This window comes from Macadamia integrifolia, unplaced genomic scaffold, assembly GCF_013358625.1.
Source record: "Macadamia integrifolia cultivar HAES 741 unplaced genomic scaffold, SCU_Mint_v3 scaffold_123A, whole genome shotgun sequence".
Classification (NCBI taxonomy): Eukaryota; Viridiplantae; Streptophyta; class Magnoliopsida; order Proteales; family Proteaceae; genus Macadamia; species Macadamia integrifolia.
In genome coordinates, this window is record NW_024870618.1 from 99384 (window position 1) to 127152 (window position 27769).

At 37.3% G+C, this 27769-nt stretch overlaps 1 protein-coding gene across 3 annotated transcripts; it reads left to right on the plus strand.

Moving 5' to 3' along the window:
- Positions 1 to 3573: 3573 nt before the first annotated feature.
- On the plus strand, positions 3574 to 26832 carry LOC122070831. Of its 3 annotated transcripts, none has more exons than XM_042635075.1 (14): positions 3576 to 3844; positions 7831 to 7904; positions 8526 to 8600; positions 16150 to 16225; positions 17215 to 17282; positions 18285 to 18386; positions 20175 to 20264; positions 20402 to 20476; positions 20590 to 20622; positions 20718 to 20798; positions 21047 to 21109; positions 25792 to 25863; positions 26281 to 26322; positions 26406 to 26832. In XM_042635075.1, exons 1-14 carry the CDS (start codon positions 3802 to 3804, stop codon positions 26598 to 26600), a joined length of 1089 nt encoding a protein of 362 aa, XP_042491009.1. In that variant the 5' UTR covers positions 3576 to 3801; the 3' UTR covers positions 26601 to 26832. The 3 variants fall into 3 exon arrangements, with proteins under 3 accessions (XP_042491011.1, XP_042491009.1, XP_042491010.1); XM_042635076.1 differs by having other exon boundaries at positions 3580 to 3844; positions 25795 to 25863; XM_042635077.1 differs by lacking the exon at positions 25792 to 25863 and having other exon boundaries at positions 3574 to 3844.
- Positions 26833 to 27769: the final 937 nt, after the last annotated feature.

The window sequence follows — 27769 nt, forward strand, 5'->3', positions numbered from 1 at the left end:
TATAAAAAAAAAAAAAAAAGAGAGAGAAGAAAGTCCAAAAACCATGCTAGCAAAGGTGGACGGTCGGTCTACCATTATTTTATTCAGTTTCCCTTACCTATTTTATTTATTTATTTATGGGAACTCAAAAGTTATATAATATATTATAATATTTGCTTTCGCCTTCCTCTCAATCAAAAAGTCCAAAAGAGAAAATAGTACTTTTTTTCCAGAAATGTTAACGGGAAGGGCTGACCAGTAAAGTGGGGTCGACCCCGAAACGCTGACATGAAATTTCTGATTTGGAACGTGCTCCATCCATTGGCGTCTGATCCATTTTAACTATAATCCTACGGGTAAGAACCCATCCTCCCCACTGGATCGTGGCCCGTGTGTCTTCCACTCCTTCGTTAATGAGAAATATTTGAGAATTGGCTTGTCTTGGGCTTATTTATAAGGCCCAATATCTGCCACGACTAACCAGTCAATTCCATGTTGTGTCCACATAAATTTTTCTTTTGGATAAAGTGCTCACAAGTCACAATAAAGGTTCAAGTCTGGCCGGCGAGCCCGGCCCAAGCCCACCAAGCCTTCCCTGAGCCGGATAAGACTTGGGTTAGGCTTTTAGCCTATAAGTTGGGCTAGGGTTGGGATTTTCAAGCCCGATATACGGTTGGGCCAGATATGGGCTGAGGCCTTAGGTTCAGCCCTGTTCAAGTGTTCGGTCAGACCCTTTATTTATTTATTTTTTTTTATGTAAATATAGATAAGAATGTACATTTGGTTTAAAAAAAAAAAAAAGTTAACCCGACCTAGCCTAGCCCTAAAATGACAAAAATAGGGATTGCCAATATCAATCAAGACCAACCAAGACCATCCTGGCCCAATTAGAGTCAACTAGGTCTGATATGGTTTGGGTTAAGCCCAATAGGGCTGGGTTAGGTCTAGGTTGTGCTAAGGGGACCTATGGTTGAGTTGGGGTTTTGAAAAATCTTGCCCAACAATTGGCTCTGTTGCACCTGTAATTCATGTCATTCGTTGTCATAATGGTAAGTTGGAAATTTCATCATCATGTCATGCTTCTTTTATCCATAGTAAAGCGAGTGAAATAACCTAGAGTGGGGTGAATAGGTTATACTAGTATAAATTTTAACTCTTTTCGATGTATAAGTCCCAAGTGTGATTGCAAATTAAAAACGATGTAGAATAAATAAAATAAAACATAATCACACAACACAAGATTTATAGTGGTTCGACTCAATCTGAGTATAGTCCACTCATTACAAGAATCCTCTTGTAAGGTATTCCATTAGTTCTCCATTTCAGTACGGTAGATAGGGAAGAAAACCTTTACAATCTTTTTATGGATAAGAGTATCCTTACAAATCCCCTTTACAGCAGAGAGGTGCCTTTACAATCTCCTTTGCAGGTAGAGAGACACTTAACACTCTTTTAAGGATAAGAGGATCTTTACAATCTCTTAAAGATCAGAGGGTCCTTACACAAGCATAAGTACAGTCTAGACTTAATGTAAAATAGAAAAATGGAGAAGTGGAATAAAATATGATTACCTACGGTGTGGTGCAAATGAAATATACAATGGTGATAGAATGAATGCACTTTTTGAAGTCTTCTTGATGCTTGTAATATAAATACCAAGATGTAGATTAATACTTGTATATGGTATTGAGTTCTTCTTTAATGTAAAATGAATAATTTGAACTTAAGAGATGATGTAGACCGATTATCACTTCTAATGCTCAAATAAAGCTTTTTCAAAGTTGAGATTAATTGTTAATTAATGAGTAATTGTAGGTGAGCTCAGGAGAACATTTTAGGCAGTAAATCTCACTTAAACAGTCATATTCTGGGTCCTCCATCGGTCGATCGCCATTGGTAGCCGATCGATCGCCAAGAGCCATTGAGGTAAAATATAGCCGTTGGGACACTTTCAGGTAGTCACCGATCGATCGAGACTTTCTACCGATCGATCGGCTATAGTCTCAAACAGTTCTAGTCGACCGAGGCTTCTAGTCGGTCGACCGCCAACATGACAGACTCTGTTTTGACAGAATGCTATCATACTGATCAACTGTCAATTTTTTTATCATAACTTTTTGTTATGACCTCAGATTGACGTGAAATCAGTTGCATTGAAATCGTGACTTAATTTCCTACAACTTCTATGAAGGTTTCATCCCCTGATACTGAATATAATATTATTCAAAATACTCTTGAGTCAGGTTAATGTGATTTTCACATAATTTCACTATAACACATTTTTCCTAATATGTTCCTCAACACTTAGAGACTTTACATACTTGGTCAAGGTATGCTCTATGGTCATTCTAGTATGATGCAATGCACATGCATGTGGTGAGTGCATATGTGTATATATATATATATATATATATATGTGGAAGTTACAAATTATATTAAAAATGACCAATCTATCATAATGGTATTCTTCTTCACTTGAACCTTCAACTCTTTGGCACTTCATATTCTTTTATTTTTTCTTGCAATTCCAAGTCTTCGAGCTTCATGTACTGACATCTTGAAGCTTGAATTCTTCTGATACCTTATTCAAGTATTGATACCAACTTGTTGATACTTCTCATTTGATGACTTCAATCTTCATTTATTCCTTTCATTCATCAAATTTGATATTTGATATGAAGTCTCTATAAAACAATACTTGAAGGCAATTTGTGAAATACCTTTATATATTTGTTATCATCAAAACCAACTATAGGAGTGTGGGCATATCCCTAACAGTGAGAATAATTCATTTTTCAGCTTTGATCGATTATGTTGATTTTGATATAGATTTATGAAGAATTAGTAAGAGTCGGCCTAAATATGCCCTAACCCTAGTTCTTAGAAAAGAAGTGCTTTTTTTTTTGGGGGGGGTGGAGGGGGTGTTGAAATAGATTCACATATAACATATAATTGCCTAAATTTGGGCTGGCCTAGCCAGGTCTTGTGTTGACCACTTAACCCCAGTAGGGTTGGGTCAAGCCTGAGGATCTCCCAGCATAATATTGGGACATGCCACTATTATGTAACTGAATAAGAACCAAATAAGATCATGAAAATTATTTAGTTTAGATTTGATTCGGTATTCAAACCAAACCATAAACCGGAGCCAAATAATATCTGAGTACATTTAGGATATCTGCGTCATTTTAACATTAAGGACGAATATTTTTATCATAGGAACACAACACAAGGGGCCCATTTAATAATGTTTATGCCGTTTATGTTTCAAGAAACAGTAGAAATATAAATGTCTGTTTATAGAAACAAAAATGGAATTGAAGGTGTTTGATAAGTCATATTTTTGGAAGTTGATGATAACCAATGAAAGAATGGTCATGAGTTGTTTCACCTAGATCGTTTCTTGAATCATAAATAGGTAGCAATTTCTGAAAACAAAGTGAAACAAAATAGTTTTATCATACCGCAGAAACGCGTTATTTGAAACGTTATCAAACTGGGCCAAGGACTCCTGCGTGATTTTTGAACTCTGATAAAAACAAAGATACCTTTTCCCGCTTTTTGATTTGACGGAAGCTCACTCGCAAGTTGATCTAATCACTGTCCTTCCCAGTTCCCATTGTGGTATGAACCTGCTAATAGGGTTTTGTTCCTGGATTAGGTAGTTAGGTAGTTGGATTCCCACTCCTTGCAAGAGGACGGGAACTTCGAAGTTCAAACTGCTGGAAGTAGCTTCTGAATCTGCGACAAGCTTCTTGGTCGATATGAAGATTTATGATCGATAGATACTCAGCGACTGGCCTGTTAGGGTTTTGATCAGCGATGGCGCTTCCTATCGGGAAGCTCACCATCCTCGTTGGTGCAGGTTTTTATTCGTTTCTCTCTTGTTCATTGTTTTGAAAGAATATAGTTTGACGTTTTTCCCGAAATCCTTCTCCGATTGCTTCAGTTACTATTTGAATTCATCAGAAATTTTGGCATAATTTAGTCTTGGTTTCAATTTGTTCTGTTCCGTTTTGTCCCTGCTTTTATAGTATATTAAGGCAATTGAAACTTATATGAGCAAGTATTTAGTATACCGTATAATTGGCTACAACTTTCATGCAATCTTCTTGCGATTACTGTTATAATTTATTGTTTACCAATATGGATTTCAAACTCGTCTTCGAAAACTAATGAATGCTACCAAACTCTCTAAGTAGCAAAGGGCGGTTCATTAGCAAGGAAACCAAATCACTGCAAATATGGGGCAGCAACTCTCTTCATGATATACTTCTGTAACTAGCAAAGGGTATGATTGGTGATGTTCAGTCATGCTTCTCGCTTCGTAATTTCAGATTGCCTACTGGTGATATTTGGCACTGCAAGAACAGATGGTTGACACTTCCGCTTTTTTCATTAATGTCGTGCATTAGCTCTTGTCTTTGTTCAAGTGATGAATCCTCAGAATCTTATCAAGGACAAAGACCAGAGAAAATGCTTCGAGGCTTGATGGGATAGGTTTTGTCCAAACTTTTCCAATTGGAGGTGGGAGAATTCATAAAGCTAGTGACTTGATGATATGGTTTCCTTCCTCACCCAACTCCTTCAACATGACTCTCTTCCAATATTTGGATAGGTAAATATTCTGTCCATTTCTTTCAGTGAGATACCATCTATATCCAAAGATTTGAGGGATTGGAAACCTTTTTTTTTTGAGAATTGATCGCTTGGCAGCTTCTTGCTTGACACTAATTGATATACCAGTGGCAATATGTTTCGATCACATAGTTTTCCCTTCTAAGCTCTGGACTCCTACATTACCAACTCTAATGCTTGTTCTGCTTAAGACTTCTTCTTTTGTGACCTAATCCTCTTCAAGCAACATAGCACAAGTAGTGGACACCTGCTGGGGATCCTATTCCCCAGTGAGGACTACAGATTCCCCACCAATAATTGTCGTTCAGGAAACATTTTGCACTTCCAATTAAACAAATGAACTTCTTCCCCTCTCCTATTGGTTTCCAAATACAATTTCTTTGTAGCTGACTAGCTTCTCAATCCTTCTGGATATATGACCGGCATTCTTTATAGGGACATGTATATATAACCATTCTCTAAAGCACTGTTGTTCATTGTATCCTCCCGCTCAAGGGATATGTTCTGCTTCCAACATGCAAATTTCACCTGATGCTGCTCCACTGCCATGGGAGAGAGTTACTGACTGAAAATTAGTATAACTGGACTGGATGATCTTAACCATGTCATTGCCAGATCTTTCTTGTAGACTGCCATATGATGCTCAGACCAATAAAAATTTAGTAATGTACTCCCCTTGTACTGTAGTGAGTCTAGAGACCCCAGCATTCTAGATCCAACACAATGGAACTCTACATGGGTCATCAGTTCCATTATTTTGACAAGAGGATGGACTCCAGAGTTTTTTTGAGTACCATTTTCAGTTTTGTTCTGAGCTGCCATTTAGTTTCTGCATTTAGTGTCAAAGCAATGTTTTAATGAGTTTTACTGTCATGGAAGCAAAGCTAAAGAACGGGAGGATTTTGAATGCACAATCAACATCCTTCCTCCTTAACCAAAGAAATCAACAATCAATCCATGATTCAATAGTATGAAATCAGCTATAATTAATAAGGAGTCCATTGTTGAAGTCACAACATGGAAACACAAATTCGATTGGTTTGATCAAAGGATCCACCGTTGGTTCTTCAACGATAACTCGAGCCATGAGCTACTTCGTCTTCCATTGTCTATAGCTCGTCTTCTTGCTCTTATACTCATTGCTCAGCGACTGAGATTAGTTTGTCGAAGAAATATTCCATACAATCTGATGTGACCAATGATTGATTCATAAATTCCATGCATTGTCATTGAGTCGTGGGGGAGAGGGAGGAGGAAGAGAGAGAGGCAACAACCTCAGTATTAACTAAATTAAACAACAACAACAAAACACAATGGGACCCACACTTTCTTATCTAGATACTTAATTCTATGTATAGAGTTAAGACCCCAATTATGGGTTCATCAAAAAGACCCATTGAATCAAAAAATCCTAAAATATGAAGCCTAAGGTCTATAGAACCCAACCATGGGCCAAAATAATGTTTTCCAAGGCCTGATTAGCCCAATTGAACAATCTTAACGACACGACGTTGCCAAGTGACCTTTCACTACAATATTAGCAACGCCATCCCTTATGGAACTAGAGCTGGGCCTGATTATACTCACACCCCTTTGATGGGCCAAGTGTCCTAGTGAACATCCATCTTAAATGCTAAGAAAGGAGGGGGCATCCGCCTTTCAACTTGCTTCAAAAAAATTTTTGGCCAGTGACAGACCCGATTGGATTTTGTTCTAACCTTAGACCATTATTGATATGTCAACCGGCAAGGCAGTTAATTATTTTCTAGGATCAGTGGATTCCATGGATGTGTTTGATATGTTACAAGACTCTCCTTGTACCAATATGATCTTGATCAATAGAACTTTAATTTTCATCAACTCATAAGACAATTGATGTGCCAATTGCCAAGGGAATATTGGTCAGACCCAACAGATGAGTGTAGTATGTCAAAAAACTCTTATTGATATCCATGGTTAAAAGAGGAAGCACAAAGAAAAACTGTGTTATGCGCTTCTGACAATTGCTGGCATCTCTTTTTAGGGGGGATGTGGGCCCATTTTAAGTATCAGTGGCATATTGTATCAGCCGATACATATCGGTATTGATGGGTATTGATATGATACTTACTGATACAATGCTTATTTTTCAAAAAAAGTTTGTATTGACAGATATGAGACTGATACAGTCCGGTGCATGTGAGATACGTCTCCTTTAAACATGCAAAGCAGAAACCATGAGTGAGATACAAAACTGAGACCAACTAAAGGCCTTGGAAGCTTGTTTTTCTCTTCGATATGATTTGGCTTTTGACATAAAAAATGACTCTAATCTTCACCATTTTAACAAGTTTTGGGGACTAACAGTATTCAAATCATGGATCAAAATAGATTTGGGCGAAGAAGTGGTAATGTTGCAGATTTTTTTTTGGCTGCTCAAATCTCTCTTCTTCTTGTCTCTCTTTTCCCCCCCCCCCTTCATAAGCATATCCATGCATTTCCTGACTATTTCCATGCATATCTTTAGCATATTTTGTGTCTCTCGAATACGATACATCTCTTAAAAAGGCACCCCTCCGATGCAATACCTATTTTAGTTAGGCTATTAGTGAAGGTATGGTTACTTCTATTCTAGTAGTTTATGGAATTTTTTATTTATTTTATTTATTTATATATATATATATATATATATATATAAAGATAGCACGCTTTACCCTATCCTCTCCCTTCATTTATTTTGTTAGTGCGTATTTGTGTGGTTTCCATTTCCTATATTGAACATTTCTACTTGTTTTTTGATCTCTTCTCTCTCTCTCTCTCTCTTTCCCTAAAGCATTGTCAGGATATTTCTGATGCCCTGTCAAAGTTAAGAAAATGTAGTTTGAATACCTATTACCTAATAGCACTTGGAGCTTTAGAGTGTGTAACTTTCAGTTTCGCCCCCTTCTCTGACCTCTTTCAACCAGTACTACCGCATCCTATGTTTTTCCCGCAATTAATGTTTTATAAAATAACAGTTTGGTGAACTTTTTGAAATATATAATGGAAAAGGAAAACTAATGTGCAATTGAAATGTCTCAATATTAAACTCAATTGATTTAATTGTTTCCCCTTGCTTTTTCAGATATTCCTTGATCTTGAAGTTCAAAGAGGTTTTAACATTTGATTGTTGATTTGCTCACTGCTTGATGCAAAGAAAAAGCTTTGATGCTAACCTAGTGAATTTGTTTTCAGGTATACTTGGGTCTGTCCTCGTTAAGGAGGGTCGCATGTCAAATGTATCTGACTTTTTATCTGGTGCTTTCAAGGTATCCATGTTTCTATTCCACTGGTGCTAATCTTGAATCTGATATTTAGGCTCACTTCTGAAGTTCTTAAATGAAGCATACTTATCTGCCCACCCCCACCCCTACCTCTTATCTGACAAGTACATATCTGGAGTGTTTTTTTTTTTTTTTGGTTTTTCAGATGACTCTTGCTGGGTTGTCGTTCGTGCTTCCTCAGTTTATGTGGCCTTTCCATATTTTCTAATTCTTGCAACCAGATCTTTTTCCCCACCTAGTAGTTTAATTTTAAGGAGTTGCATCAGTACTAGGTTTACATGTATTTTTTTATTTTTGATAATTTTTGCCAATATTTTTGTTTGTGAGGCTGTAAATGTTGTGAAACACTAGGACATTATCAAAAAATTTAAAGAATTGTGAGTTTGATTGCTTAAAAAATGGCTGAGAGAGACTAATTCCTGCAATTTGTGCTTTTGGCTGAACCTTTCTTTATGGCCCGTCATGTACTAAGTTTTCTATAAGACAAACTTGTTTGTTATTATTGATTCTGTACCATGTTTACCTCATCATATTTAGTGATTCACTGAACTGTAACCGATGGTTATTATGCTAATTGTTGTTGCCAAATGGTGTCCCTTTGACCAGATTGTTGTGAAGCAAATTCAGAGAGATGATTCTACTCCAAATGCCAAACCCCAAAATGATACTCTCCTAGCACAGGTTCATATTCTATTCTTGTAATCTTTCTTGAATGGATTTTTGTTTGTTCATAGTTTATTTTTTTGAACCGCATGAAGTTCCATGAGTACTTTTATGTGTCTTTATCTCCATTGCTTATAGTCACATATTCAACGCTGGTGTTTAATTCAGTTTTGGAGAAATTCTGTTTGTGCGAAGGGTGTAGAAACGCAACGTTTAAACGATGCAGATGATAATGGAAAAATAGAACAGACAATGCACACGGATTTTACTATGTTTGGCAAGGTTGCCTACGTCCCCGGTGAGATGAGATCCTGCTTTATTATCAATGGAGAATAAGGTTACAACGCTCGTCCTCACACCTCTCAGTATTGCTTGCATTATAGAGAAAGAAACTCTCGTTACAAATATATAGCGAAAAACCCTAATCCGGAAAGTACACAATTGGCCTCAAATAAAAAATTAGAGCGGGGGTTGTGCCCCCCTACACCCCTGCTATGTAGGGGCCACCTGCCCCCTTGCAATCCCCACGGCCTGCTAACCGGCTAACGGGACCTGCTGTCCTGCCTGTCGAGGTGTTGCACCTGTACTCCCTGGATTAAATTGCGACGGAATACAAGACATCGTACACCAACAAAGGGAACATTGGATGCCTTCTGATTTGGTTACATACCTCAAAAGATATTAAATTGACATGTTTAAGAATCAGTAACTTACATGTCATGAATTGTCTTCGCTTTACAACTTTGTAATGATCACTTGTGAAATTTCCTATTGTCACTTTCTCAATGAACTTGTGTGGATAAGAGTTAACAGAACAGTTTCACCTTTTCACCTTAATATGATTTCCCTATCATCAATTGGCACTAGGATATCATAGCAACATATCTGTTTTGAGCAAGTGCTCTCTGTGGTCTTAGTTAACATAATCTCTAGTTTATCATTCTTCTGATACGTTTTAATTTTCTAAATGCTTGCTCCCTTTTATATTGGAATTTTTTGAACTTACCATGGAATTATTAGACATGTTGAAGGTGATGAATTAGTTTTGAGCTATATGATGTCTGACTTTTAGTCACTTCAATTTACAAGATCAAAGTTATATTTTGTAATTGGGTTATTGCAATTAAAGGTTTTGAAAGAGTTGGTGTTCCAAGGATTGTAGAAGGGTGGCTTGGTCCAAGGTTCAAAGTATCGGGTTTCGATCCTTGGGGAGACCACAATTTCGAGGAAACCAGGGGATTTTTTCCGGTTTGGTGAAACTATGGTTTTGACCCCCAAAATTTGTTGTTTTTTTTTTGACTGATTTTTTGTGTACATCTTATTTTAGACATTTCTAATAGATTCACATAATTAGTTTAATGGAAAAAACACCTAAATCATACTTGTGGTTTGAACCAAAGTTTACTAATGTATATTGAGTCGTTGACTGAAACTATATAATATAGTCTACATTATATGTAGTCTACAATCTACATAAGTACATAATTGTGAAATACATGAATAAAAGTTTAAAACACATAATGCAAAGGATCCAAAATAGATAATAATATTACATAATTGTGAGTCATCTCTTAGGTCTCAAGTCTCAACATTCAACACACTCAACTCTCAAAAGTCAATTACAAGTAGAGTGCCCAGGCGGTTCTATTCCATGAACTGCGTACCACTGCATATTTCGTAGCCGCTCCTCTGAATGCACCACATATGAATCCAATGACATGTTTTAGGCTCAATTTTTTTGGTAGTCCGTCACTGCCTATCTATAAGATGCATCATCAACATCAGCTTGGTATCCCAGCCTAGGGAATGGCTCAGTCACAGTGATAGGATGTAGATGTGGCACACAAGGTTGGGATGGATGCCCAAAGATACTGTCAACAAAAGATGACCCACCTTAGGTAGATTTGGCAAGATCCAAGCTTAGATTGAAGTTTTTTTGGGCACAAGGGGAAAATTTCAAGTGTTTTCCCAATTTTCCCACTTCACAGAGAAGAAATATGAGGAGAGGGTCAAAATTTTGAAATGAGAACATTTGGTTTCCCATTAAAGCATGTTTTATAAAGGCTGGTTCAACTAACCCATTGGTCCACTCGAAATTTCCCACATTTCGACCAAAATGTGGGAATTTTGGTCGATACTTGTCGAAACTAGTGATTTTCAAAAGTGACAGGCTATATGGTATTCCTCGAGTTCTTGAACCATGGCTTGGTCATCCCCCATATTTTTTCGACTTTAAATGGTGTCATGTTAATGCAGGAGTAGATTACAAGTAACTAACTCCACAGTTTATAACCCCAAATAATACAAATAAGAGTAAGAAACAAAGAAATAATACCATCAAATAAATCCCCAAGGATACAATACCCATATAGGGGCAAAACCAGCCCAAAACCTAACACGATAGGAGAGAGAAAGACCTGTTATAGAGCTGGAGAGAGAGGTGCAGCTAGGGCTGTAGGAGTCTGATTGAGTTGCATTCTTGGGCGTAGATAGTCCCTAGGGAGGGTAAAAAAACCCCCAAAGTTGAGAGGATTCTGACGGCTGGTTGTGAAGTTACAAGCTTTCTTGATTTTTTGACCTAGGAGAGAAAACTGAGAAGAACCTTCAAGAACAGCAGCTGAATGCTTCCAACAGTGACTAGGTAATGATTGTGGGACCCTTTTGAGGCCTGGAATACCCTAATTGAAGACCTGACTGAACAGAGTACAGAAGAGAGAAAGAGAGGAGATCGATCTCTCTCCTATTCCCACTAGGATTGCTGATCGGTTCTGATTTCTGGAGACTTTTATCAAAATCTGAACTATAACTCTTGAATGTTACAGCAAACAAAATAAAAAAGAAGAATAAAACAGATGGGGGGTTGAGAAGGGTGAAAGAGAATAAAGGAAATAGCTATCTCAGCCTGGGCTTCTCACCCACAGCTATCTCAGCTGCTCTAAGTATTTAGTTGCAAAATTTCTTTCATAAATGCAAACTTTTTTTCATTCAAATCTGTCCAATAATGGTACATATGCCTCTATATTTATAGAGGGGAAGTTTACAATCATACTAATACTAGGAGCTAGTTTCCCAATAGGACTAGACACTCCTACTACAACTAGGAGCTAATTTCTCAATAGGACTAGACACTCTTACTACAACTAGGAATTTAAAATAGGACTAGGACTTGACTTTATGACTCAAACATGGAGTAGGACTAGCTAACTAATAGTCCATATAGGACTTTACAACCAACTAATGGTCAATGGGCCTTTATTGAATTAAATAACAACTAATTAAACTAATGAATAAAATCCCGTTTTCCTACCTTCTACCCATATTTTAGGCCTATTAAAGTGGCCAATTTCAAAGAAAACCCATGGGATCAAAGGCCTAACACATACATAACACAACCCAAGGTTTAATTGCAATAAAATAAGCCCAAGTGACTTATCTATATCACATGTCCTGTAGGCTTCAGCTTTTGATGATCTTGTGCTTTGTTATGTTAAATGCTTTATCGGAAATCTGTGCCACACCACCAACAGAGAAAATATTTTTATTTGGAGAAATTCTGAAGATTGAATTCTCGTTACTTATGTGGGTTCAATAGGGAAAAACCTGGCCTTTCTTTAAGGTCTCAAGAAATCTCCCGTAGATCTGTGATGGATATGATCTCCGTCGGAGTTGTCATCCGATAACTACTGTATTGTCTTTATTGTGCATGATTGGCATTCGAATGTGGGTTCATAACCTTTGGCAGGTCTGACAAATGATCCCATTAGAGTGAACAATGTTAAAGATGAATTGCAAGGTTGGGCCTTTACAGCCCTCTGACTGGAGTAGGGATTTATTCAGGATGCTCCCTTTGCAGTGAGCTTGAGCCTTTAGGAAGAAAGCAATCATCTAACCCAAGGGGGTAGCTCAATTGGCAATGACCAACACTCACAATTAAGAGGTCATGAGTTCAACTCTCGTTGGGGTCTACCTATAAACAAAATGAAGAAGAAGAAAAAAGATTTAAAAAGAGCTTACTTCTGTGGTCAAGTATTTCAAAGACGAGGCTTACTACCATCCATTTGGTTTTTGTTGTCAGATCGGATGGATCCAGAGTGGGTTTTCCGATATGGTCAGTGGATCAAACAACCTTGTCCATATCCAGATCCTGATCAGTTGTGAATGATCTAACCCTAAATCTCAATCCTTGAAACAATGGCTTTCCTTTTCTCTTTTCTACCTGTTCATCAATAAAACTTTTGGGAATCTCTGATGGTATCAAAGAAATTTATGGGTTGGTATTGCCCTTGAATTTCACTTTCTCTTAGGTTCCAAGATCAATCAACGTTCCTACAGATAATCCCACGTTAATGCATATGTTAAGAGATGCTTTATGTTGTAGTTAAGATTTCAGATTTAGGATGTGCTTTAAGAACTTATGCTTAGTTACTGTACTCATACTTTCCTCCCTAGTTCATTTGGTGATGGTCTTTATCTGGTTTAGCTGTCAGAATATGGAAGATGTTAATGTCAAAAGTCAACACAACACCTGCTGACTGAGCTGCCTTTGGTGAAACCTAGGGTTTCAAACCCTGATAAGGTCGTCATGGGCCTACTATGAGTGATAAAACTCAAATAATATGCATGGTGGCAACTTGTTAAATTTGTAAACAGTTCAAAAGTCAAAACCCTCTATTATGAGCAAAGCAAACAGAATTAGGGACAAAACAGTAAATTAATTTTGAAGGGTAGGACTTTTCTGGAATTTCAGAACATACGAGGGATAATATAGAATCAACATGAGGTAGTGCTTATGGGTAATAATACGAAGATTTTGTCCTCGTTAGTAAATAAGGAACAGTACTTCCTTTCTGCTGAAACAGGAACCATGGTTAAAACCTAAACCTAGAGATTGAGCTGTGACTTGTCAAAACAGAATTGGACAGGTCTGAAGCTTCAGCAACAGAATCACCCAGTCCTGGTAGATAGAACCATTCCAGAAAGTATTATTTTAATGGGGCTGTAGAAGGTGTGATGGGTATGTCGCAGAGAAAAACCTTTGGCAGAGCACATTAGCACAATATTGAGATCTCAGTATTTGGAACTAAGAACTTTAAACACATATTATAAAGAAACAGATATCAGACGCTAGGATATCAAGTTCTTGTCAAGCCAGCTGCCTGAGAGAGAGAGAGATGTGAGAGAAATTAACAAACTAAAATTGACTGGGAAAACAGGGGTTCTGTCTGGGAAGGGAGAAAAAGAAATAAACAGAAAGAGAAGAATAGAATAATGGGGGCGTGAGAGTCAACACCTGAGATGAAGAATGATCATGGGGAAAGGAGGAACAGAAACTGTCGGCCAGATCTGGTTCTCCCTCTCCATGAAATGCATGTAAGCACAGCAGCACACTCATAACAGAATAAATCTCTATGCATTCAACCCTGTGTAATCGATGGATACGGGTATGTATGTGTTGGAATATGTGTCCACGATAGGGGGGAGTGTCCCCATCATGACATGGTTATCTTTTACTTTCCAAGTTAGGTTAGGTTGTTTAATTTTCTAGTTATGCTAGATCTCTAGTTTCCTAAATTAGAGTTAGACTAGGATTGTCTTTCCTATTCTACCTATGATTGTACTTGGATCTAGTTATTATAAATATATGATGGAGGGGAGACTGCCAGAATACACATCGGCTGCTCCTCTCCCTTGTGGCCTCTCTTCTCCTTCCTCATCTCTCTTCTCTCAAGTTACTGGTTACAGATTTTTGGTTTTCTACAGTATGTAAATAGACTTATGGACTACTATTTCCTAATCATAATCTAAAACTAAAACAGAATTTGAAAGTGACTTAAACTCAACCTCCTATTGCTACTATTGTCATATTCCTTCCATACAATAAAATAAAAATTCAAATTACAGATTTAAGTCCATATAAAAGAAAACAATATCCTAGATACTGTTAAGATATGTACTTATCACAGGGGTACCCCTGCGGTACTCTGTTTTTGATAAGGCATGATAGGGGAGTGTCCCTATTGTGATATATTTAGCTGTCTCTATTTTCCTAGTTAGCATATAGTTTGGTTGAGTTGTGCGATGTATGCTCGTAGTATCCTACTAAGAGTCTGACTCTGTTTTGCTATTATAAGTACCCCTCAGACCACGATAGGTATACTGAACATATTGTGGGTTTAGAACTTTCTTCTTCTTCCATGGATTCTCTCCGTGTTCTCTACTCTTCTTCTCTCCTTAAGGTATTGTGTGGACTGGTGATTAGTTTATCTTCTGTTGCAATCCCTATGGAACTGAAATCCAGGTTTCGATCCGGTTGTTTTTAGTCTGGACTTCCAAAGTGTCATGTTGTTCCAACCAAGCATATGCTACTGCATCGGCCTTCTTCTCCTTGGGTCATGTCGTCCCCATCAAGCATATGCTACTGCATCAGCCTTCACCTCCTTGGAGGAACATTAGATGATCTTTGCATATCCTTTTTCAACTCGTTAAATATGATTTGGGGATAAGCAATAGGATACTCTTTCAGGATGTGTCCTCTTTCTCTCTCTCTTTGGGATTTTGGTGGGTCAGGTTGCTATGCCATCCAAATCTAGATCCCGCAGCGACTCTCATCATCCAGCGAACTGTGTCTTAGAATTTTTAGTTTCATAGAGCTTGTATAGTTCTTGAGATGGTCAAGGTCCAGGCTGCAACAGGGCCGGGGTTGGGCCAGGCTTATTATAACCCCAGCCCAACCCTGGATCCCCTTAGCTTAGCCCAAGCCTGCCCTGGCCCTAACTCAGGGCCTAAAAACCTCAATCTAGGCCCACCCTGATTGGCCCTGGTTGGGTCGGGCCGTGTTGGGTTGGCCCTGATTGACCCTGACCATGTTCTGTTATTTAGGGCCGGGCTGACCCTGATTGGCCTTGACCGTGACTGACCTTAATATTTTCAAGAATTATCCTAATTCATAGTTAGAATTATCCTTATCTCAAGTCAATTCACCTGACTATTAAAAGGTAAAAAGATACTCAAATCCATTTGCCTCGTGTCAAACGTACTCAACACATGTTTATGCACATTATTATCCACAAAGTAGAACATCTAAGCAGAAGATAGAACCTAAAACATGGCCAGACTCATCCCGAGGCCTCAACCCTGGCCTCGGGCATGAAAAATATAACCCTAGGCCCTGTTCGGGTTCAGGACGGGTCCAGGCTCACAGAGCCAGACTTGTAACCCATTGAGGTCCATCTTTTATTTATTCTTCACGAGGATTCTTTTCCCTTTGAGGATGAATAGGCTTTACCAATTGGTGAGGGGAAGGAAATGATCAATATGATTTTTTATTGTATTTATGAACTTATCTTAGAATATAGATTGCTTGCATGCCTTCTATTCTCATTTTTTTGTTTACTGAACTTCATTGCTTTTACACCATTAACCTTTGGGGGCATACTGTGCTCCTAGTCCTCTTTCCTGAGGGATGGTCAGTCGCTTTAGAAATTAAGGAACCTCCTCTAAACATGTTTTGATCTGGTTTACGGAAATAATGTGCTGGAGATAATGCTACATATGTGCTATTTTACAGGTAAATAGCTTAAGACAAGAGTTGCAGCTTTTGGCATCAAATAAATCAGTTACGATCATAAACGGGGGTAGATCAGGTTGGTTTATTTATCTTATTTTGTCTGTGTTGTGATTATTCCTTGGTTTAATTATATTCTTACAGATTAGCAAGATTTTTTTATTTTTTTCATTCAATGTAGGACATGTCTATTTAATGACCATACAGAACATACTCATCTGTGTTTCTGTGAGGAAGTTCTGGTTGTTGGTAAGCTATATCTAGACCCAAGTCAAACCTGTTTGACCCTTGACAGTGAGAACTGCTCTCCATGACCAACACTACAAATTTGTTTTCTTAGATTTTATTTTATTTTTATTATTTATATATATATATATATATATATTTTTTGCGGGGGGTGGGGGTGGGGGTGGTGTTGGTTGGTTGTGTGTGTTCCATGTTAGTTTTCTTCAATATCTTGATCCCATTAATGATGGTTCCAAGATCCAGATGAAATCTGCAATTTCTGTAGACTTCAAAACAGAGATATGATTCCGCTTTTCCTGATTCCACGACTTGGCTTTGGGTATCCAGCAATACTTATAGCACTTGGTGGCAGTTTATTTCATCCCAAATTTAGTGAAACTTTTCAATATTTGTAAAATTTCAGACAATTAACTGTGCCATTTGGCTACAGTGTTTCCAATTCTATTTTTTCTGTTTGTAGCAGAAAAAGGGACACGTTATCAGAATTTACAAAGAATCCATTTCTCATATTTTACAATTATCATTCTTGCATTTGGAAAGAAAATGTGTAGTGCTATATTTTGACCTTTTTGTCTAGGAAAATTTGTATTCTGCTGCTATTGGGTACTCTTTTCACATTGACTTTCTATCATGGTTTCTTTGTACCTTTACTCTCATGAGTATTTAATTGGGGAAGCATCTGTCCCGTTTTATTTATCTTATTTGGTCAACATATGCCCTTTTTCATTTCTCTTATTTGATTAGATCAGGTGCTCCTAGTAGTATCCTGTTACTCCTTAGGAGCTTCAGAATGTATTTTTAACCCACTTCCGTCATGTGCAGGTGCTGGCACCTATGGGGTCCCAGTTGTCATCGTCATTGTTGTAGGATATGGATATATATGGTGGAAGGTAGATCTCCTACTCCTGAGGTCCTATTCTGCAGAATGGGCAGGACCTCTTTTCTTGAAATTCATTATTAAACATCTAGATTGTGCAAATACTGAAATGCTGAGCTTCTATTTAGTGATTTGACTCATTTCACAGAATTCATATTGCGGATTTTGTCAAGTGTTTGAAATGAAGTTCTAATGCAAGAGCAATGAGGCCCTTTTGTATGGAGAAGCTTGATTTTTGTCTCTCGTTTTTTTCCCCCCCTTATATTTTTCTGTTTGGGGCAGGGAATATCTGCATGTGATAAGGTTCAGGATCTTCCTTTGAGTTATATGTGATTGGGATCAGTCTGGTAAAAATTATTGGGGGATGGTTGCTTTGGTTATGGGGCCCTCATGGTTTCCTTTGAAGGCTACTTTTTCCATTCGTGAAAATTTGCTTTACAACTCTTATAATGTGGGCTGTGGGGTTATTTATGTGTTTTGGGTCTTCAAAAGAGGTCTGTACAACCACCAATGGGGTCCTCCTAGTGCTAACTGGCGTTAGTTGTGCCTTTCATCAATAAAATTTTGACTTTTCAGAAGAGGGGGGGGGGACCTAAATTCAATGAGAAAGTGTATATTGATTAGGTTGCAATAGGAACATGCTATTGTGGTCGCAAAACAATGCTGTTGAAGTGATAGATGATCTAAATCTAGCAAGTATTTGGTTTACTGTTGGTATTTTCAATTTTTTTTTTTGATAAATTCCCTCAATACGTTTTATGTGAAGCAAAGCAGAAATCTCTCTCTTACCCCAAGTCTTGTAATATGCTATTTATAAGATGTACATACGCATAGGCATATATGAGAAAGGAATTCCATTTTGAAACTCAATCATTTACCATACATAGATATGATTTCTTGTAATCTGAATGAAACTCTGTCAAAGAACTTAAAAGAATTTCATTTTCTTAAATTTTATGGGATCTTTGTTTTGCAGTTTTCATCTGATTACTGCTGCTTTGAGATTTTTTTTCAGGGTTGGAAGCTTTCTGACATGATGTTTGCGACAAGACGCAGTTTATCTGAAGCTTGCACTTCTGTAGCTAAAGAGCTCGGGCAATTTTCCTCATCCATTTCGGTTAGTTTCCCACTTGGATTTGATATTGTCTTCCTGAATATATTATATAAAAAACATTTAACAGCATTTCCTTGAGAACTCTATCTACTGATGCACAGATATCTTTTGTTATTCACAACCATTGCTTGAACAAACACATGCCATTGTAGTTTTACCAGAGGTTAGAAAGAATATATAGTTTCCGTAACCAGTTGCTGTTTGAAGAACTGGAAACTATTCTCTGGTTTCTGTTTCTGTATTTATGGTGGTTGGCGGATGAGAGAGGAAATATCGAGATTCCCTACCTTGTCTTTGTATCCATTATCTGTGATTGATAGTGGGCATTTTCTAACATGAAAGGATGACATGGTAAGAAACAAAATCCACATATCTCACTAACTGGTTGCCCAGGAAATAACAAAGAAATGATCAGCATAGTGTATTGTGATTTGCCATACGACATAATTTTGTGCTCCATATCAAATGATTGCTCTAAATCAAAATTATATTTTGAACAGAATTGTATCCATTAATTTTCTAACAAGTTTCCATTCCCACTCTTAAAAAGAGGGCAGAAACAGCTTTGCATCTTGAATATATGGTATTCCAATCTTTATTTAAGAGTGTAGATTCTTGAACCCTCCAATATTGAGATAGTTTGCTGCATTATTCATTTTCCTGTTCTTCAATGATCTCAACTCTGTTGACTCTATACAAGCCTCACGAACTACCTTGGAGAAGCTAGGCAATTTCTGTTGTGTAATTCCACTCTGTTTAAATCTGTAGCATCTGTTTACTCGTAGGCATTCATATACCTCCACAACACTTGAACACTGGTCATCCTCACTCTTCTTTTCATCCTTATTCTTACGTCCCAAATTTCGTCATTCTCTGGTTGTTGGTCTTTGCTGCACAAGGATGAACTATTGTAATAGATTTTCCTACTTCTGGTATTTATTGGTGTTCTACTTCGTTACTTTTTTTGTCTTTTGCTTCCCCTAACTTTTTCTTTTTCTCTTCTTTGTCATTGCTTGGATCCATGTTGCTGACCCCATTAAGTTGGGATAAGGCTTTGTTGTTGTTGTTGTTGTTGTTGTAATATCCAGTTCCCTTCTGCAGTGGTCTTATATCTTATATTGATCTTCCAATTGAATTTCTTTGATATATTTTGTATTGGATGGAGGTGCTTAACAGCTTTTCGTTCTATCAAAAGAAGCCAAACTCCAGTTTTGAGAACTTTCACCAAACAATTCAGCATAACAGCGGTAGTCCAAAAATAAAAAAACGTCTGCATTTTGCAGTAGATCAAACTCAAATTTTATTCAATTAAATCTTATAGATTATGATGGGGTGCTTACGTATAAAGGAAAAAAAGAAACAAAGACCCCTTGTCAAATCCTCAAACAAAATCTGAAACCAATTGGAACTCCATCACCTAGCTTGCTAACAACGACTATTAAACATGAACAAAAAAATAAGGAATATCAAATGACAAAAATAGCCACAAATAAAAAATTTAATTCCATAGCTATCCCTGCTGAACCGAAAGCCAGGTTTAGACCTTGTTCTCTTTGGCCTGGTTGCCAGACTGGGTCAAGCTGGTCCACCCATGGAAATGAAACTGCATCAAGAGAGTGAGAAGGCATGCACTACCAGCAGCATTTATGTCATTTTCCCTATTTGTTATTTTCATGGATTGTTCTGTGTCGGCCAGCAAAGTTCTGGTCAACAAGATAAATTTGAATACGAAATACAGTATTTGTGTGTGTAATTTCGTCGCCTTAATACCAATTTTCCTTATGTATCCAGCAAACAAAACGATTTTTATCTTCAAGAATTGATCGGGTAGATGGTAGATTAGATGAGTGTGAAGAGATCACAGCTGCAACCAAAGAGGAGGTCAGACCATTTTTGCTTCTTAGCAATTATTCTTCTCTGGCTGAAGTTTAATCCATTGTTCCTTTTCTTTGTGTGGGGGGTGAAGAGTTTAATCCATTGTTCTAAAAGTAGATTAGATGGCTGTTGGAATTTTGTAGATTTCTGAAGTACGAGGTGATGTAGAGGATATTGGTGTGAATGTGGAATCTGTTCATCGTGCAGTGCAAACTCTGGTAATATATTCATTTTACCTATCAGATATGCTCTTGTTTCTGTTAGTTAAGTGTATAAGTTGGTCTTTAGATGCTAAAGCAATTCAATTCTTTTTGGTTTATACATCTCTCAGGAAACAAGAATTGTGCAAATATCAGGGAAACAGGTATTGTGTTGATTCAACAACATATATTATTTCTTGTACATAATTCATTTAAGCCATTTATAGTTGCATTCATTTTCTATGAAAATCTGCTTCAGGATCTTACTAATAAAGGAGTTCAAACATTATGTTCTTTCGTCTGGGAATTGGAGCAAAATAGAATGCCGGACCGTATTCAGGCAAGATTCATCATTATCAGATTGGTTTGTCAAATAGGCTTTGCAAATATTATCTATCAAGATTATATTGTCGGTCTTTGCTCATATCTTTCGTCTTTGAATTTTGGTTTTCAATTTAGGAAGAACCCTTCGTACATTGTTCATGGCTTGGTTGTGAAGTTTCAAATTTTGGATCAAGTATTCAGATTATGTTTTATTAGCTTCTTTCCTATTTGTTTAATTTCAACTTCACCTTTTGAACTCTATAGGCATCACCGTCCAGTTCATCCGGGCCAGCTTTGGAACTTCCACAAATGACGCCGACATCAAGTGTAAGTTTACCCGTTGTATAAAGTCCAGTTCGTTGAAAGTTTGGTTCAGTAGACATTAGATGGAGATAGTTCATTGAAGACCTTGCCTCATAAAATTTAGTACTTTAGTTAATATGAATTAGAAGTCTGCTCAGTATTTTGTCGTTTGTGGCTTTAATATCATAATAAAAGCCCGACTGTGATGCTGTTGTAATAATGGGTTTTAGGGTTATAATCCCAAAGGTGATTCAAGCTCTGATACCATGTTGATTTGGGAAATTGAGCTTGTGTCTCATAGAGACCAACCCACCTTTATTTATAACAATGGAGAGAATGTTCTAGAATATATTACAGAACCAATAAAACCCTAAAGGACTCAAGGACCCGTTTGGATTCTAAAACATCCCTAAAACCCATTATTACAACAGATGTGGATCAATCAAATGGATCTGCCGGTGGTGGGCCTAGTTAATTATAGGAGGAGGAAGATTCAGATCTCATGGCCAGAATTGATGGAAAGGTAGCTAGTAGATTTTAAGAAAAACATTCAAGATTTAAAAGTAAGAAAAAGAAAAACATTCAAGATTTAAAAGTAAGAAAATAAACTAACCAAATATGAGAGATCGATGGATATTGTGAAGGGGACAAAATATGGAAGTCAACTCCTAAAATTTAGAATCTAAAATTCACATGCAATGGAAAGAAGGGAAGTCAACTCCTAAAAGTTAGGATCTAAAATTTACATGATATGGAAAGGAGGGAAAAGAGGGTTGTCAATGGGTTTAGAGAGAAGATTTTTTAAAGTATCTTGCCTTCTAGTTCCCAAAACTTCTAGGAAACCCTATTTCAGGCCCTTTTAACATAGTGGAACTCTTGGATTGTAAAAATATCACATACAAGATGGTGGTTTGGCTTTGAACCCTAGGTTGGTAGTGTATGCATTACATTGTACAATGCTGAGAACACACAAAATTCCATTGAAACAACTAAATATGTGATGTAGATAAGTCACTTAATGGGCTTATTTTATTGCAAACAAGCCTTGTGTTGGGTTATGTGTATGTTGGACCTTTGATCCCACGGGTTTTCTTTGTAATGGACCACTTTAATGGGCCTAAAATATGGGTAGAAAGTAGGAAAACGTGATTTAATTCATTGGTTTAGTTGGAATCTTGTTTTGAGTCTATTTCCTTTATTATTCAGTTTGAGTCAGTTTAGGTTTCCCTATTAGTGAATGACTAGTTAGTTACTTACTCCATGTTGGAGTTTTAGTCCTACTCCATGTTGGAGATTTAGTCTAGTCCTATTTGGAACTCCTATTATGTAAGGTCTAATCCTACTTGGAGTCTAACTCCTAGTTAGGTTATGACTGCTAGTCTGCCCTCTTTATATAGAGGAGCTAATGTACTCTAATTAGAGAGATTTGAAAAAGATGAATTGAGTTCGAATGTTTGAGAGCCTTAGGGTTGTGTGATTCTTCTTCCCTCACCCCCCTTTTCTTTATGCGATCTCTCTTCTCCTCTATTGTGAATTTGATCAAGGAGCTACTGTTAAGGGTTGTTTAGAAGGCACGATAGGATTACTTAATCCTCTTCTTGAAGCTGTTCAAATCACTCAATTGCTATACCTGTAGAAATCTTCAGATTCTCTCTCCTAGGTCTAAAAATCAAGAAGGTAAATATCTCATCAACCGTCCATTAAAAGTCTCAAATTTTTAGTTTTTTGTACCCTCCCTAGGGCCTACCTACGCCCAAGAGTGCAACTCAATTGGAGTCCTATAGACCTGGCCGCACCTCTCTCTCTCCAGCTCTATAGCAGATCTTTCTCTCTCCTATCGGGTTGGGTTTTGGGCTGGTTTTACTCCTATATTGGTATTGTATCCTTGGGGGTTTATTTGAGGGTCTTATTTTGTTTGTTTCCTAGTCCTATTTGTCTTGTTTGGGGTTATAAACTGTGGGGGTTAGTTTGTTGTAATCTACTCCTACAGTAAGTGGTTTCAGAGCTGAAGGATCCCTTGCTTTGCTGAAACGCAACTCCATTCACCTTCCATCAATTTGGCATCAATTTGGCCGATGGATCTAGACCTTTTATTGGATATCCGTCAACAAATGCAATTGATACGAGTGAAGCTTGATGAACTCAAAACCCAAGTACACTCTACCATCGACTATGTGATCTCAGCCGTTGAACAAGTAGACGAACCAGAAGATGAATCACCCGTGGTAGAAGATGAGATGACACCGTTGATCAACTTGGGGAAAAAATTGAATCGATTGATTTCTTCAGTGAATCGATCGATTTTAATTTTTTGAATCACTACTTCACATATGAACTTTGCATCATGGATTTCATAGCATTCGATCATGGTTTTGTTGGTGATTTCATACAGACAAAGATGGATATTGATCGATTGATGTTGATTCTCCCGTTCTACAAAACTCGTGGACGAGTTTTTCTCAACATCGGAGGAATTGATGTAGATAAGTCACTTAATGGGTTTATTTTATTGTAAACAAGCCTTGAGTTGGGTTATATGTGTGTTGGACCTTTGATCCTATGGATTTTCTTTGTAATAGGCCACTTTAATGGGCCTAAAATATGGATAGAAAGTAGGAAAATGGGATTTAATTCATTAGTTTAGTTAGAGTCCTGTTTTGAGTCTATTTCCTTTATTATTTCAGTTTGAGTCAGTTTAGGTTTCCCTATTAGTGAATGACTAGTTGGTTACTTACTCCATGTTGGAGATCTAGTCTAGTCCTATTTGGAGTCCAACTCCTATTATGTAAGGTTTAATCCTACTTGGAGTCTACTCCTAGTTAGGTTTTGACTGCTAGTTTGCCGTCTTTATATAGAGGAGCTAATGTACTCTAATTAGAGAGATTTGAAAAAGATGAATTGAGTTCGAATGTTTGAGAGCCTGAGGGTTGTGTGATTCTTCTTCCTCTCCCCCCTTTTCTTTATGCGATCTCTCTCTTCTCCTCTATGAATTTGATCAAGGAGCTACTGTTAAGGGTTGTTTAGAAGGCACGATAGGATTACTTAATCCTCTCCTTGAAGCTGTTCAAATCACCCAGTTGCTATACGTGCAGAAATCTTCAGATTCTCTCTCCTAGGTCAGAAAATCAAGAAGGTAAATATCTCATCAACTGTCCATTAAAAGTCTTTCAAATTTTTAGTTTTTTGTACCCTTCCTAGGGCCTACCTACGCCAAAGAGTGTAGCTCAATTGGAGTCCTACAGACCTGGCCGCACCTCTCTCTCTCTCCAGTTCTATAACAAGTCTCTCTCTCTCCTATTGGGTTGGGTTTTGGGCTGGTTTTACTCCTATATTGGTATTGTATCTTTGGGGGTTTATTTGAGGGTCTTATTTCTTTGTTTCTTAGTCCTATTTGTCTTGTTTGGAGTTATAAACTGTGGGGGTTAGTTTGTTGCAATCTACTCCTACATTAATATGATTTAGGAATGAATAAACATAAAATTAGAAACCATTTCATAGTTACCGGATGTTATTCATGGTTCATCACAAAGATATGGGAGTCATTTGGCAAAAAATCACAAAAACTGATGTTTTAATTGGAAGTTTTCCTCTTTGGAGTTGAAACTAGCGAAACAATGCCAAAACTCAAAACGTGGTCGAAATTTCATCAAAACTGCGAGGTTGTGATTGAAAATATGCATTTTATACAAAGGGTTTGACCAAAACAATACCGGTACTGAAAACATGGTCAAAATTTTTCTGAAACCGCAAAAATTTGGTCCATTGCAATTCTTCAGTATCGCAGGCTGTCTCGTTTCGACAGCTTGCGAAACCAAAATATTTTAGTTGGTTTCACAAAATTTTGTTGAAGCCTTGTGCCATGCATATATATAAACCTGATCAGCATATTTTTCTTTTCCAAAATATTATATTTATAAAAGGGAGGGGGACCTCCAAGCTGGCAGCTTAGGAAGGAATTCCCTAAGCAGAACTCATCGTAGCCATTGATTTTTAGGGGGTGGGGGGGGGGAGGGGGGGAGGGTGGGTTGACACAATGTTTGGGGGGGGGGAGAGGATGGGGAAAGAATGTGAAAAAATAATAAAAAAATGAATGGGAGGGGGGACTTGAGGACCTCTTCCATTAAAGAACCCATCAAATATTTGAACAACTGTAAAATTCTTATAAAACTTAATATATTGTACTCTATGTATTATATATGATAGATTTACCATCTGAAATCACATCAAATGTTTTTTTTTTGGGGGGGAGAGGATGGGGAAAGAATGTGAAAAAATAATAAAAATATGAATGGGACGAGGGACTTGAGGACTTCTTCCATTAAAGAACCCATCAAATATTTGAACAACTGTAAAATTCATATAAAACTTAATATATTGTACTCTATGTACTATATATGATAGATTTACTATCTGTATGTACCTGATAATAGATATAATATTTATTTTAACTTGGAAAAAATGCTTGACTTGTCCCCCCCACCCACCCCCCCCAACCCCCCCCAAAAAAAAAAAAAAAAGGGAAAAAAGTGAGAGACATTTATTTTGTGGTACTTGATGTATGCTTTCTTTTTATTGCTAATTACTAGTTAAATAGGTATGCCAGAAAAATGATGAATTGCATGATAATAACCCTCAACTGGGCTAGCCTGTTGAATTAGTTGATTTTCTAACTGAAACTTGCTCTATGTTTGTCATTTGTGCTATAGCAGACTAGTTCTTTGCCACCCAAAGTTCAATCATCAGAACAACCAGCTCCTGCATCTGTTGAATCTCCAAAGGTTAGTGTATTTGCCATCAGAAAAGGGCAAGAGAAATAAACAAGATCTGGATAAAGGGATACTGCCACTCTTGTTTGCATTACTTCGCTTGTGGCATGTGCAAAAATGATACCCACCATTTAGTATGCCCACCCAAAGAGATCTCTACTGTAGTTGTAATTGTTTGATGTTCCCAAAATATGGCGATTGGTCTAGAAAGGCTTAAGATTGAATGATTTAAATAAATCTGCCGTGGTTTGATTAATATCCGTTTGAGAATCTCCTTCTGGGGGCCCTTGAAATGGTTGCATTTTTTTCCTTCCTCCCGATATGGCGGGGAGTGTTTCATTTTTTTTAAGACTATCCTGCCTTATTTTAGACCTAAGTAGTTGTAAGGGATGAAATCTAATATTCACTATGTATCGTGTTGCTTTGCAGGTTTCACGAAGCCTGAGCGCCGTCTCAGCCTCAGGCCTTAAGGTTAGCCTACTTTATGCTCTCTTCGTCGCATTCCGTTACTGTATCATTGATCAATTATTCAATTTTTGACATCTCTGTTTCAGGAGCTTCAAGGGATAACAAATGCTACTGTTGAGGCATCAACTGGTCCAGATGTTAATAATGGGGTTCAAGATTCAGAAGATGTGAACAGCAATGGATCTTCGAGTTCCGGTCGAACAGGGTGGAGATTTCCTGGACTAAATGCATCTCTTCTTATGAGAACACACAGTGCGAAATCTTCTTACGCCTTCAAGTAGTATTTTCCGGGCCTACTCTCCCTTTCATTGATCATTATATGTTGTATATGTTAATACATTTAGATTTCATTATGTTGTATAAGTAATACATTTAGAGTTCCTCAGGTAGAGAGTGCTTACTTTATATACATGAAACAAGACCAAGCACAAAATTTTGTAGATCAGTCTGGTTAGCAGTGACAAAAATTTTCATTCCATAATAGCAATAAAAGGATGGGTTACTTTTTGACAATTTTATTATTTTTGAGAGCAGTTTTACTGTATGGCACCTCGGCGTCTCCACTATGAAATCTAGGGATGGAAAAATATATAAACAAGGCAGGGTAAATGGGGATGAAATTTCATGGAATGTGAAGACCCAGGTCACATGTCAAGTTTCCATCCAAATGTAATCAGGAAATGGTAAAAATAGAGCCCTGAAAATCTAGTTAAAAAAAAAATTACAGCAGAAATGTAGAAGGTACATAATTGAACGATTCTGAAACTTGACACGTGGTAAATAAAAGACTTCCCTTAGTCTAGTATAGGTAATACCTTTTACTAATATTTTATTGGGAAAATTTCTGTTACTTCCTATGCTTGCATGGGAGCAGATAGTTATGTCAGAGAACGTGATTCAACAGGTCCCCCCTTGGCAAGAATGAAGCAGAGGGACTTGGGCGTTGGGGGTTGGGGGAGCCAGAGAGAACGAATGGGAACTCAATAATCCATAAAAACAGGGTATGAATTATCGATAATGCTTGATTGCACATTTTGTGTTGATTCACTGTGTTGGTCGAACTGGAGGTACTTTGCACCAAAAAAAAAAAAATGGAGATACTTGAGTTCTTGAGGAGGATTAAGCCGTATCAAATTTGCAGGAGAGAGAGAGAGAGATGGATTTTTTTTTTTCTTGGGTGCAAAGAGAGATGGATTTGCGCTTGTGAAAAGGTTGATTTCTAATGCTCTGCATGATTGTGAAGGAAATTAAAGGAAGGGAAGTGATTTTTACAAACTTAGTAAAAAAATTATTCTTAATCATTATCTCACATTATTGTCATTGACTTCAAATCATTTTATACTTGGTTATTAAATTTCATTTTACTTTGTAAAGAAAATCATATAGAATTTTTTTTTTTTATTGAAAGCAGCAAAGACTACATAGATACATTAATTACAAATCTTGCGGA